The following is a 14,388-nucleotide window of genomic DNA, read 5'->3' as shown; positions in this document are numbered from 1 at the left end:
ATATATATATATATAAAAAAAGTATAAAACTTATAGGCAGAAAAATCAAAAACACAGCTTTGCCATGCTTTTGCCAACACCTTTTGTTAAATCTTAAGCACATTTGAAATATACAACTTAAATAACGGGATTAATAAAGAGAGCATCGTTTGCTTCAGTACCTGGCYTCCATGTTGTTGATGACTCGAAGGTAGTTCTTGTGTCTGCGAATGCGCCGCTGGACCTCATGGAACAGATATCGCAACTGCATGAAGATAACCAAGCTCGCCATGGACAGCCAGATGTTACCAAACAGCTGCAACAAGATGAACATTTATAAAGGTAAGGTATGAGCAGTAGAACAGTGTTTTAAATTACATTTTCGAGCTGTATTGGGTACAAAATGTTGAATGTGGAAGCAAAGCGCATAATGAACACTTGTTGTTTTCTGCAGTTTTCCATTTGAACAYGTGATCCTGGTCTGTAAAAGCATCTGGAGGGTTGTATGACTCAACATGCAGTGAATGCCTCTATTCATACAGTTGTAAACCCGATCTCTTAGTTTGCTGTCCAAGACACTCATTTCTAGCTCAGAAACTGGTTTGATGTCCTGTCTCACCAGCATATGGATATGATGCATCAGATCCAGAAAGAGCATAGCCAGCTCCATGATGAAGTCTGTGTAGTAGACRTATGTGCCTTTGCTCTCCCAGGTTCCTGGATGGTTCAGATCCCACAGATGGATGGAGTACCTGAGGGTAAAACACAACTGTTAAAATCATAGAAGGTATGCAATGACTTTGTTCAAAAATGTTTCATATTTTCAAAAATAATCTGAATCGGTTTGTATTCAGCTCTTCTGAGATAAAGCTTAAATTACATACACAGGAACTCTACTTTCCACTTTAAAATCAGGCACAGCTGTGAATGWTAATTAAACGCAAGAAAGGAAGTTGCTAAATTTAAAAGTTATGTCAGAGTTTCTGCTGAATGTCCTCAGGTACTAACAGAACCAGAAGAAAATAAATATGGTTGCTAAGTTTAGCCCATTTCTAAATTTGAGCTGGGGCTTCATCAGTACTGCTCCCACGACGAGGCGGCTGACTGTCGGGTTTTAAACGACTTACCTCATGATGACATGTCCAGTGCGAACCGTCACCAACAGACACTGAGAAAAATAAATAAATAAATATATATATATATATATATACACACATTTCAACAATGTAATTTCTTGTAAATCACTTTCCATACTAATCACTACCAATCTTACAACTGCATTTTGGCTTTACAAACAAACTGAGAAAACATTCAGAAATCTTCACAAAATTTGGGGGCCATTAAATCAAGAGAGAGAGAGAGAGAGTAGGGGGTGCCAATGAGATCATTTACAGATAAGATATTTTCCATGATGTCGCCATTGAAATAGAGATGAATAACCAATAAAAATAGCACTAATTTTCCCAGAGTGTTGCAACACAGAGGAACAGCTGGGACGAGTTCATTTATTCAAATGACAGGCCTCTCTATCGCACAGCATTGTGAATTGATTAAACAATTAAATGTATCGATAGAGCGCATGCAAAATATTTTATTCAAACATTAACAAATGAATCAAAATTATATATTGTCAAAAAGAAAAACTCTGGATATTATCAATAYAGATTGATAAAAATGATTTGCAAATTATACAAAGCGTGCTCTCTAAAGTTAAAGAAGCAGATCTCCATGTTTCAAAATGGGGTGTAACTGAAGACCATTACCTCTGCAGCCATAAAGGAGAGTGTGTGCATGCCATGGGAGGCTCCTAGCAGGCCACAGACCACAGCCAGGCCACAGCAGTCCAGGAGCAGGGAGACCAGCAGGCACAGGACTCTTACATGGCTGTTCATCGGGGTTGATGGGGAAAAAGAAAGCTACAGACAAGACAAAGAAAAGCATTAGTATGTTGGGATTTTTCCCCCTTTTTAGCTAGTTGTTTTTAAGTCACTCATTTCAAAATAATGTCAACAACAAAATGCAGTTTTCAAATGATTTGATTYTCTAGGCTAGCTTAACGCAATGTGAGAAATAAAATGTCCCCTAAACGTCATAACCTGGTCGGACCACTGTAATGGCAACGACTGCAGTCAGGTCAGGGTTTCCCCCAAAAAACCTGCTTCGCCCAGTGGGGGCGCCAGGGCAGTCCACCAGCGGCCCACCATGTTTTTTCAGTTAAAAAAAATATTAAAGTTGCAAAAATTTGGATGTGCATGAGCAAGCATCTTAATTTGGAAATAAAAGCACATGAGGCTAATGGGCAGGTGACCAGTTAAATGCGTCACCTGGCTTAATCCGTCTTTACTGTTACTGGTGTATAAAAAACCCAATTTAAAATAAACAACACTTGTGGGGGTACAAGTAGAGCCTGGTGTCCTGCCAAGCTGGGGGAAACCCTGCAGGTGTTTCCAATAACTGGAAATTCGTCTGTTACATCACAGAATTTTAGACCACAGAATTTCCCCCCATGTTGATGGAATACTTTTAACTTGTTCTACCCCATGGGTGATTTGTAATAATTGTTGCCACTAATTTTGTTTTCYCCCCTTAGAAAGAACACCTGGCCTTGTACAACTGGGTATCTATTGGGACCTCTTAGCAACCAGCTGACTGAGGAACATGAATTATCCCAAACTTGGTTCTACTGGAGGTTTCTGCTTTAAAAAAAATAATTAGAAAGACTTTCAGAAAACGTTAAAATGAATTTAAAGAATTTAAAAAAATAAGTAATTCTGGCTCATCAGAAATAAAAACCTTGCAATTTTATGTTTCCCCCGGGCCATGCAGTCCTGAAATGTTTCAAGGTCCACATTATAAAGTTATGCAAATGCAAGCTTAATCTAAATATCTGTTACACATGGAAGGCAAAAGTGGATCAGTTTCTGCATATTTTAACAGCTCAGCTGCATGAAAGTACACAGGTGCCTTGTGGGCTGCAATATTTTCTCACACGACTTAAAACGTTCTTATCTTTGGTCTACAGCTGTTTAACCTGAATGTCTGATCTTTACTGAAAACGTACATGAGGAGAAAAAAAACAAGGAAGCATCTGGGTGTGACAACAAGAGAGAAGCTCTAGGTTAAAACCATTATGAGTGAAAGCAAGTCTACAGTAAAACCCAAAAGACAAGGAGAAGGCAAATGAATGCATACAAAGCAAAGTATGTTCATGCAAGACATTTACAGTAATTACACAATAAGAACTGGTGGAAGAAACTACTTTTCTAACATACCACGCCAGTCAACTATACAATATCAATTAAAAACCCTGTATAAAATTTCACACTAGTAGGGAATTAGATCCGATAGGCCTCTTAAACCTGGACAGCAGGTTTAAGTCCTAGTGCAGGACAAGTCAGTATTGGGACTGAAACTGTATCAGTAAGCAAACAGCCCAGAGCTTTGAGCTATTAATAGATCTGGAGTACAAACATCTACATGGAGAGTTTCTGCAAACCTTTAAAAACAACAACTTAGAGTAATGTGAAGGTTTATAGAGTAGCAATCTCTAAAACCGTTGTAGGGTGAATGACTGTTACCCGAGTTCTTTCATCTAATTTATTAGACAGCCTGTCTGGCTGTCCCCTGTGTCCCCTGTCTGGCAGACAGACAGTTTTCTTAGAACCTTTTGAAACGCAATACATTATAGCGATACACCATGCAAGCAAACTGTCTTGTGGTTTCATTACTATATTTGGCAACAAACATTACTGATATGTACACATACTGAAAGAAAATCTCAATGTAAATCATTTTGCTAGCCTGTGCCAAATGTTTTCAAATTAGATTTTAGGGGTGGGCATTGCTTTTGCATATTCAAATCATCACTGAAATACACAAATTAGTAACATCTACCTAAATGGGGTTTCGATAAGCAGCCGTCTTTTTTGTGGTGTTTTTCACAAGCAATAGCATTAAAATGAACAGTCACAGGGCACCAGTAATACATGTAGTTATATACCAACAGTCATAATAATTTCCTTGACCAGGGTTAGTTTTTACAACGCAATACAATGTTATGAAAACTTTCTGTAAATTATTCCAAGCCCATTCTGTATGGTAAAGAAAAAAAAATGCTACTTTGCCTTAATCTGTCGAAACCCCGGGAACATTCAAAAGCAACCAGTCAAGTAGTGAAAACGTATACAATTTAACATACTTACATATTCAAAGCGATCTTTGCAGAGCTGAACCATGAGATGGAGGAAGACCAAGGCTGAGAACCACAAACACCACATGACCACTTCTTCTACGGTTTGCACATTCAACACTCCAAATATGAAAATGAACTTGTAGAAGATGAAGTTCCAGAATTTATCCTTAAGATGCTGACACATAAAAAGACAAGACAGCAGATTAGGTCCTGATTCCCATTCCCAAATGTTTATTGTGATCTACAAAACCGTGAATAGGTGAGTTTGCGATTCTCTGAAAGGAAACTATTCATAATACTTGTACATAATTTGCGATTGCGCTAATATGTTATATTGATTATTAAAGTTACGCATAATGTTGTCAAAAACAATTCAACCAAAAACATTGACTTCTTACAGGCACGYCCTTTGGTTTTAAAATGATCAAACCTTAAAACAGAGAAATGGGTGAGGCTTGTTTAATATTTGCATTACATCTACCTGTGTTTTACTAAAACCAGAATACTTTCTCTGACATCTTATTAAATTAACATTCAAACATAGTTGTTGCACTGATTGAAAACATYTGTGTTGCAAAATTGCAACGTTGAAAAACACAATACACTGGACCATAGCAACACAAAACTCACCTGTTTCTCACTGACTCTGAGGGGCCCAAAAACCACATACTGAATCATTTTTGCAATTAACATCAAAGAGCAGCAAAATGTGTTCACTAGCACCTGTCAGGACACAAAAAAAGATGAAGTCCCCATTCATTTTTATCATAAACCAACATGCTACTACAATAKAGCAAAGTGGATGACACTCACCCATACAAATAGACTGTCTGTAATTAGATACCACAAGACAGTTCTGGCCAGTTCTGTGTTACCAACTGCATTGCTCAGATGTTCAAGATCAACATCAGAGGGAGCTGGCGTATCATCCGTTTCCAAGGCCCCAAACCCTGGGTCAGTGACAGTAGTRTAGGCACTGAAGATGCTGCCAGCCAGCAAAGCCACACTCAGTGCAGTGTAGGTCTGCAGGCTGGGCCAGGGAAACCTCTCCAGAAACAGCAGAGGCATTTCGTGGTCTCCTGTCCACTTCTTCAATTGTAAAAACCGAGCGTCCACCAGCCTGTAAAAGCAGAAATAAGACGGCTAGCGTTAGCTCAACTTAAAAGAGCTAAGCGAAAATATTACATAATCACACCACCTATCAAACAGCTGTGCTAATTTCACGCCTGCTCCTAGATTAACAATAAAATATAATGCAGCATTCAAGTGTGACACACGCAGAGCAAAATGTTGATAAAAAAAAATAAGACAAAAAATATAAATACAGTAGCTAGCGCTACCAAACGAAGCTAGCTTCTACCTAGCAAACAAGTATAGACACTTCCCTTACAAGTGAAGTGTAACCATTCATTTTCAATCGACGACAGCCCATAAAARCAACRAGAATAAGACCACAATGGCCAATAATTCTAACGAAAATACTACAGCAGAGGATACGTCAAATGACAGACGCTAACGCCCTGATCATGGGTTATTTACCTAGCTAACGTTACCCCATACTAGCTTACTGTAATATTAGCTACGTAGTTTCGCAGCGTGAGCAAACTTCAAACAAAACTCAAACAGCCACTTACAATTTGTCTCCAGCTTAATTTAACGCGAAATCCAGGATTGTTTACTCTCAACTGAGCCGTTCTTTCAGTTGACAAGGAACACAGCAGTTGGCAACATCGTCGTGTTTATTCCACGGAGCACAGGCAAGCTGGCTGAGCCTGGAYGGAGAAGACCAGACAGCGTCATCAGGACGACTTTAAAGACGTAGTAATGGAAAATACCTACCACCCTCACTGGGTCGTTTTAAATATACATTCAATGGCTGTTTAGCTGTAAGAAAATACATTTTGAACAAATACCCGAAAAATAAGCATCACACAGATTCTCCTAAAAAGAAGCAATACATCACATTTCCTTCAAAAGTGTTGTGTTTTGCAAAACGACGAAAAGAAAATGTGGATACRTTTAATCTGGATTATAAACTGTCCGGTTATCTAACCATATGGCCACAAAGAAATTTAAAGAGGAGAAGCGAAAGCAAGTGAAGTGGATTAGAAGGGCTTGCCAACAAATTGTGGCGTTATCCAGGACATGTTGCTGTGGTAKATTGAAATGAACTGAATTGATTACAATTATTTGAAGGTTTTGTGAGTGGGGTGGTATCACAAAATAGAGCACGATTATAATGGAGTTTGTTTTATTTTTGCATTATTTAAAATAATACTAGCACCGAGAATATATTTAGGAAATTTGACTGTGTTTTCTTTGCAAACACTCTGACAACAAACCTCTGCAAGTTCTGCAACATAAGCAACCKAATTCTAGAGGAATGTTCAAATTTCTTTTTAAATGTGACTTATTTCCACTGCAGCAAATAACACATGACTTCAGTTGGTTAATTAAAGGTTAGTAATGGTTTAAGATAGATACTRAGATATCCCAGGGATGAAAATCACTTGTGGTTTGTGAGGAGTAAAGATAAAAATGTGATCAAGTGACTTAGCAATTCACATCTCAAGATTTGAATGACACCATGAAGGTTTGAATGTCTAAAAATCTCCAGGCTTTTATATAAGATGAGTTAAAATACAGCTAAAATCCAGAGTTCTTTTAAAGTATGAAGAAATCTGAAGGCATGGATTACAAATCTGGATGCATGGAGAAATAATTTGATTAATGCTCTTGTTAAATAACAGTAATTTCTGAAATTTTAAGTGTTTTTCCCCCTTCAGCCATCCTTCACATATTGCTGGTGGTCCTATGKTTGCCTACAGTGGGTTTCAGAAGAAATGTCAGTATTTCTTAGCTAAATACAAACTTATTAACTGTATCTATTGGACGACAGGTCAATAAAAAAAAAAGTTATGTAACACAGTTACAAAACAAACAAAAGTATGTACCAAAGTACTTACTTAGTATGTACCAAAGTACTTACTTAGGCAGTAGTAATGAAAAGACAACCAGTAATTTATCTGAATATTTGTGCTTTCCTTTCCACCTTCTAATATTTGTGTTTTGCACACATTAATCAGCTGTTTTAATTTCTTAAATAAATTGTAGGCCTTTGCTGGGTTTAAACCTGTCTGATCAGGATCCAAATCAATACTTATGTAAAAACCATATTCTGTGTCCTCCAGATACTTCATCTAGTGGTTCCCAACCAAGGTAAAAGCTGGAATTTCTAATGTCCTTCTAATTCAGTCTGTCATCTGAACAGTCCTAGAAGCCACCCACTGAAAAGAAACTGATTGCACGAGTGAATAGGTCATGAGTTGCATRAACTAAGTCATGCAACTTAGGTCAGAAAGAAACCTTTAAAGAAACTAAAGCAAAACTAAAGCAGAAATGACTAATCCTTCCACAGAAACCAAGTGGAAGTTCAACAATCAAGACACAGAGGTAAGAGAATATTATAACTAAATGTAYGATAAGGGATAAACAGCATAATTAGGGCAGGTATGAAGATTATCAGATAAAACCCAGGTGAGAGGAGAGAGAAGAAAATAACATAAAATCCAGACATATTAAAATGTACACTGCTCAAAAAAATAAAGGGAACACTTAAACAACACAATATAACTCCAAGTAAATCAAACTTCTGTGAAATCAAACTGTCCACTTAGGAAGCAACACTGATTGACAACGGGGACCCTCGTCGGGTCAATCAGTGTTGCTTCCTAAGTGGACAGTTTGATTTCACAGAAGTTTGATTTACTTGGAGTTATATTGTGTTGTTTAAGTGTTCCCTTTATTTTTTTGAGCAGTATATTTAAAATTCAGTCCCCAAATCATAAAAGGATGTAGTCTAGTTAATTGTGSTTGTGTAATACGTGTTGTAGTAACTGTAAATTAAAAACAATTATCATKTAAGTCTTTGCGTGATTACTTAAGATATTTGCATTTGAGACTAAGTTTGATTTAATTCCTAAGTTTGTGTAGATTTTCCTGTTTGAGAAATAGGCCCAGTAGCTAAAGGTAATAATTAACTCTTCAGATAAATATAAATTCAACAAATGAAGTTGACAGAGTCCAAAGTTAAAGTTTGTGGTCATGATGTAACAAATCCCAATGTTAAACTTGTTGGGAGAAAAGTTAAGGCAAATCCAGCTTCCCTTTATTTTCTACCGCAACAGCGGGTAGTGTCATCGCATTAAACTTTTCTAATAGTAAGTTTTATTTGGTTTATTTATAAATATTACGGCTGCTACATTTAAATTGTTATAAMCTTTTTTTAATGCTTTTTGCATTCATATCTCATTCAGGAAGAAAGAGAGCAAAACAAAGAACATAAAAGTGGAGAAGGTGGTCTTAGTATGCAAATTCTTGAAATTGAATAACTTCACATAAATTAATTTTTGGGTAATTAGAAACTGAATAACTACTTGTCTATTTGTAATATACTATTTGTACTCATCAAGTTTTCTTGATGAGTACAAATAGTATTCATCAAGAAATACTATTGTAAAGTATCATTTTTTACTAATTTACAACTGTTTCACTTTAGCTTACTAAGACATATTTATAAACATATGGCATTATTTCAACCATCATCTTGCATTCTTAACTTTAAAGTCAGATGGATCACATGTCTGAAGTTGCAACATTAGGGATGGATCTTTGCATGAATTCCTTATTTGTTGCTCATGCTAAAATCTGCATTCTCTTCCATTTGTTCAGAAAGGGAAGTGGWGCCTTGCTTGAACAGCAGTTTAATTGTTTTTGTGGAAACTCTGCCGCAAAAACACATTCCCGACATGGACCCCTCCATCGAGATGTTACCTTCAGAAACCCCCAAGGAGGTAGACGGCGGGACAACCGTGGCGTGTGTTATACTGGGKCTTTCCTTCCTGGTGGGAGTTCCAGGAAACCTGCTAGTAATCTGGACTATCCTGAGGCACGTCAAGCAGCGTTTTCACACTGTGGTCCTCATCCTGCACCTGGCAGTGGCAGATACGATGGTCCTCATCACTCTGCCTGCCTGGATCTACTCCCTGGTGCACACTTTTGAGTTTGGATTGGTACTTTGCAATATCTTAATCTGTGTTATCACTGTGTGCATGTATAGCAGCATCTTCTTCATCACTCTTATGAGTGTGGAACGCTACATAGCCATCTGCCATCCATTTCTGATGATGCGCTGGAAGACTGAAAAGAATATGAATGGATGYATTGCATTTTTGTGGCTTCTTGCGCTTCTTCTTGGATTATCWGAAGTTTTAGCCCAGACTTTGGCTGGAAGCGAGCAAAACGATCAGTGCTTTGTCAGAGACTTCAACAATGATACTCTAGAAATTGTCTTCTTGTGCCTGCAGACGTTGYTGGGCTTTGTGCTGCCTTTCATTACGCTAAGCATCTGTTACTGTCTTGTGGCTGCGCAGCTCAAGAAAATGAGATTTAATTCAAAACAGAAATCCAAAGTTCTCATTCACACTGTAGTGCTTGTTTTCCTCCTGTGCTGGTTACCCTACCATGTTATTAATATTATTGATGTAGCTTGCATTTTTGGGACAGACAAAGAGGATGGGTGCGTACCGGAAAGTTTGGTCTTCAGCTCTGGTGCTCTGGTTTTTATCAGCAGCTCAGTGAATCCTGTATTATACGCCTTCTTCGCCAGGAACTTYAGAGGCAGTCTTGGAGAGTCTGGTCTGGTCAAACTGTTTCAGGAACTGGCCTCAAACACAAATAGACTCAAGGACCTCGCAATACAGCAGCAGAAGGACCAGAGCTCAGCAGACACGGAGCTCACGTCTACAACTTTCAAATAAAAATGCGAGTGGGGGTAGTACTACAGCTAYGGGAAAACTGGACTGAGAAGTGAATGTYTCCTGTTGTACTGACACCAAATGTGACCTAAGAAGTTTGACAATAATATTGAGTTGCAATTTTCTTTACTACCACAAGGCTGTGCCCTTGATTTAATTGAGATTCAGTCAAAACKTCTTATTATGTTTTTTAAAAAAAGTTTAAAAGAACTTCTGGTTGTTGCTGAAGAATATAATTTATCATTATTTCCTGTTACAGATGTGTAAAAGCAAAAAAAAAGATTTGCTTACTTATCACCAAATTGCTGATATGTAGTTTAAAAGCAAATGAAACTCAACAGGGACAGCAGTTTGTTACTGTTTTATAACTTTGGTGACATATCAAAATTGTATTATTCCATTTTAAAAACAGGAAATGTCTTGCATGATAATGTATGTTATTTTAATCCTGTCTGAGATGCTTCAGTTATTGTGAATAAAGATATGACCTATTTGGATATTCTTTGCGACTAAAGTGTACTTTGAGCAAAAAAGTAAGATTTCACAACATACAAAGTGCAGAAGTGCAGGAAAAAAGCAACAACCTTGAATTCTGCTTTTTCCCCCCTCCTTGTTGAAGACATCAGAAAAAGTAATTAAGCCGACCATCCCATATTAGCAAACACTGTGGTTTGAGTTGCAACCTTGCTTAAACCTTTCGTGATGTCACCAGAYACAGATGYGTTTGAAAGCTTATTTTTGAGATAGTGTATTTTTGTTATGACTAAATAAAGATTCATAATAAAACTGCAGCAGACATAGAAAAACTGACCCTGGCATGTTTTTCTTGGTGACAACCTACAATACAATAGAGTGTAAATGTATTTTTCTTCTTTCAGATTTGCTCTTTTTTTGTGTGTGTGTGTGGGTTGTTTTTTTTTTCTTCTTTTTTGTTTTGGTTTTCTTTTTGTTTTTTTTTTTTGCTTTTTCGTAACATTTACCATAATTGTTCTGGGACATCAAACTGTTTTGAATGTCAGTCAAAAATCACTTAATCACACTTTTAAGTAAATATTTCATTAAATGTGATTGCCAAATTTGCTATATAAAGTTACTGTCACAACTCTAGAATCAATAAAAAAATAAATACATTAAGTTTCAATCCAATTAAATTTAAGAATTCAATAAGAAACAGAAGTTATTCATATCTATCAATCTGCAATCTGTGGCTGGGGATTTAGCAAATCACTGAGAGCCATTATGAACAAATACAGAAAATAAAGAACTAGCACTGCCTTTTGGTATTTGACTCATTATCTATGATTACTAAAAAAATGTGGGCACAAATGGCATCAGTGGGAAAGTTGGAAGGCAAAACCCGCTGCTGACTAAAACAAACACAAAGACCCATCTCACGTTTGTCAAAAAACAACTCTGTGATGACTTTTGGGAAAATATTCTCAACAGCGGTGTGGTAAAAGTCAAACTTCTTGGAAGGTGAGCATCTTCATAAATCTAGCATGAAACTCAAAGAATAAAAACTTTCAAAACGGCTTCGTCAAAATCCGTCCCTAAATGAAATAGTGACCTGCCTTGAAAACAATACTAATTATTATCTTAAGACAAGTGGGAAAACATTCCTCCACAGCGATGTCTGAACTGTTGCCCGTAGTCAAAAAAAGAATACATGATGTTATTTTTTTTGCCACAAYGGGGGCCATAAGTTGCAGATGTAGAGCCAAATTGTTTAGCATTTCTCTTTTAACACATTAAATAAATTAATGAACTTTAAAAATAGTTTTTTGTATGTATTCAAACATGCCTKTGAAGATCTGGAAAATTTAGAGGGGGTGAGAGGGTAACTAAGCAATGTCAAAATAACTYAATAAGGGAACAAATACTTTTCCCAGTACTGCATWTCTAAGTCTGACTGAATTTCCTTAAAAAAACGGTAAACAGCTTTGAGGTTTTCGTCTGTCTTTCCTTTTAGTGAAACTAAGCAGTGACTTGTGCAGAAAGCATTAAGTCATTTCTTTTAAACGTGTGATTTCCTAATGATTTATCCTTTATCTTTCACCATAATTTTGATGACACATGTGTGAGTCACATTCTGGATCTTAAAAAGCCATGTCAGTAAACCCTGTTCCTGTGCAGTCCTTACATAAAGAGGAAGTGAAAACTTTTGTTTTTTTGCACTCAGACACCACAGTCAGCACATACACTGTGGCAGAATGAACATCTCACATTCACGGTCTCCGTTGGAGGAAATGGCCCTCGAGGAATTTGACAGTGGAACAGTGGTGGCGTGTGTGATCYTGGGTCTGTCCTTCTTGGTTGGTGCTCCTGGCAACCTGCTTGTGATCTGGACCATCCTGAAGCATGTGAAGAAGCGCTCACACACAGTGGTTCTCATCCTGCACCTGGCGGCGGCAGATCTGATGGTCCTCATTACACTCCCTCTCTGGATCTACTCCCTCGCCCAGTCCTGGGTCTTCGGCGAGGCATGCTGCAAAGTCATGGTGTTCTTGATCAACGCCTGTATGTACAGCAGYGTTTTCCTCATCACGCTCATGAGTGTGGAGCGTTTCGTCGCCGTGCGTTATCCCTTCGTCTCTGTAGTTTGGAAGAAGAAACAAGCCTTGAATAAAGTCCTGCTTGCCCTGTGGTCAGCTGGGTTCCTGTTCAGCATACCTATTATTCTGACTCAAACTGCCGAGGGGGACTATGGTAAGACGGACTGCGTGTATCGCGTGTATACTTCTGACACTCAGGAGCTGGTATGTTTGTTGCTAGAGACGATGGTGGGATACATGCTRCCCTTCTCCATTCTTGTGGTCTGTTATGGGTGCTTGTGCAGTCGTATAACTCAGATGAACTTTAGGTCCAAACGCAAGTCCACTGTCTTGATTGCAAGCATAGTGGTTGCATTTGCCATTTGCTGGACACCCCATCATATAGGAAACATCATCTCCATTGTTATTCTGGCCATTGGAGACTCAAAGAGTGACATAGCCAATAAACTGGAAACTGCTAGACAAACCATGATGTTCGTAGCGGGAGCCATGGTCTTCATCAGCAGCAGCATTAATCCTGTCCTCTACATGTTTGCGGCCCGCTCCTTCAGGGAGTCGCTACGTGACACCGGCATCCAGAAACTCTTCCGCCACATCTCCAGCACATCGCCGGGTGAGGGAAACAGGGAGATATCCTTTGTGTCGAAGAGACAAAGCAATCAGACGAACTGTTCTCAGCTCATGACAGAGTCAAAAGACGATATTAATATGTATTGAAGTTGTGTGTAAATAATCATTTTCCTGAGAATGAAATGTGTGAGGTGTTTTGCATTAAACCCTCTTTTAAATGAACCCTCAACAGGTAAACAACATGTCTCTGCTGATCTATCCAGTGCATTTACATTTCTTTCTGCTGTTAATTTATTTATGAAACTTTAAGTATTATGTATTCTGAGTCTCTTGTGCAAATATCTTTTATCATAAAAAGCAATACATTTATATATGAACGAAAGTGAATTAAAACTTTTTTTTWAAATGAGGCGTTTCCTGCTGTTTAATTTTTATTAAATTGAAATAAAATGGTACTTCACTTCTGGGAACAGTATTGGCTAATCTTCGGTTTTAGTGATCTTGTGATGGCTGTTGACGCAAGTTAAGATGTGGTTGTGTGCTGTTACTGAATGCTGTGGAAAACAAAAAAATTCAGGTTGTTTCACTTTCTAGATAAGTATTTAGCTTCTTACACCACTGACTATAAATTAGTTTTATAGGCTGTTTGTTGAGTATCTGTTCTCACAATTTAGTTTGACACTTTTTATTTTATGCACTCTCTGCACCCTACCTGTCTTTAAAAATATAATTAGCTAATTTTCAAAAATATTTTAAATTCATTTAGCTTTTAATGTGTTTCAGATTATACTGTTTTCATTAAAAAAAATTTTTACGAAAAAGCAAAAATTTTGTTTTTGTATCCCACAGTGCAGTCATGTTTTTAACTTCCCCTCACTGAACAGATTGCCAAATGAAAAACTGCATGTTTCCTTTGTTGACATGCAAAAAGAGGAATAGTGACCTAAAGTTTGTTCTTAGCTTATAAAACCCAAAGATGAACTTTGAACAAGAAAATACAATCTCTAYTTTGCACTTATATTTTCAACTATTTCGAATCACATATCTATTTTACAAAGTATTTTGGTCTGATGTCAGAAATGCAAAGCACATATACTGTATCTTTTTAGTTCCATTTTTTTYCACCATAAGTGAATAAACCTGTAGATGGCACTAATGCCTTTGTGGAGACAAAAACATGCTCAAGTTAAACACTGTCTTTTTAATTTGTCATTATAGTTATGTTATACAGTRCCTATGAAAAGTATTAAACCTCCTGGATGTTTGACCCTTTCCAATG

The 14,388-nt window shown here is 37.5% G+C and overlaps 3 protein-coding genes across 3 annotated transcripts in view; 2 read left to right on the top strand and 1 right to left on the bottom strand.

Annotated features, from left to right (window-relative positions):
- LOC103462594 (E3 ubiquitin-protein ligase AMFR) overlaps positions 1–5,977 on the bottom strand; it is a 9,725-nt gene extending 3,748 nt beyond the window's left edge. Inside the window, exons 1-8 of the mRNA XM_008405486.2 lie at positions 5,806–5,977; positions 4,985–5,291; positions 4,802–4,894; positions 4,182–4,346; positions 1,743–1,895; positions 1,107–1,147; positions 599–731; positions 160–295 (exon numbers count right to left, since the gene is read on the bottom strand). Of these exons, the coding sequence (XP_008403708.1) occupies positions 160–295; positions 599–731; positions 1,107–1,147; positions 1,743–1,895; positions 4,182–4,346; positions 4,802–4,894; positions 4,985–5,239 (976 nt within the window). The 5' untranslated portion in view covers positions 5,240–5,291; positions 5,806–5,977. The remainder of the gene's footprint in view (positions 1–159; positions 296–598; positions 732–1,106; positions 1,148–1,742; positions 1,896–4,181; positions 4,347–4,801; positions 4,895–4,984; positions 5,292–5,805) is intronic.
- A 2,335-nt stretch (positions 5,978–8,312) lies between these two features.
- LOC103462595 (leukotriene B4 receptor 1-like) lies at positions 8,313–10,913 on the top strand. The gene is made up of 2 exons (XM_017303922.1): positions 8,313–8,391; positions 8,903–10,913. The coding sequence occupies exon 2, from the start codon at positions 8,980–8,982 to the stop codon at positions 9,988–9,990; it is 1,011 nt and encodes a 336-aa protein (XP_017159411.1). The 5' UTR covers positions 8,313–8,391; positions 8,903–8,979; the 3' UTR covers positions 9,991–10,913.
- An 878-nt stretch (positions 10,914–11,791) lies between these two features.
- On the top strand, positions 11,792–13,800 carry LOC108166175 (leukotriene B4 receptor 1). Its single transcript, XM_017303905.1, has one exon. It carries the CDS (start codon positions 12,198–12,200, stop codon positions 13,254–13,256), a length of 1,059 nt encoding a protein of 352 aa, XP_017159394.1. The 5' UTR covers positions 11,792–12,197; the 3' UTR covers positions 13,257–13,800.
- Positions 13,801–14,388: the final 588 nt, after the last annotated feature.

Source organism: Poecilia reticulata, linkage group LG3, assembly GCF_000633615.1.
Source record: "Poecilia reticulata strain Guanapo linkage group LG3, Guppy_female_1.0+MT, whole genome shotgun sequence".
NCBI lineage: Eukaryota > Metazoa > Chordata > Actinopteri > Cyprinodontiformes > Poeciliidae > Poecilia > Poecilia reticulata.
Note: the sequence above shows the minus strand (reverse complement) of the source record. Positions and strands in the feature narration are given on the sequence as shown.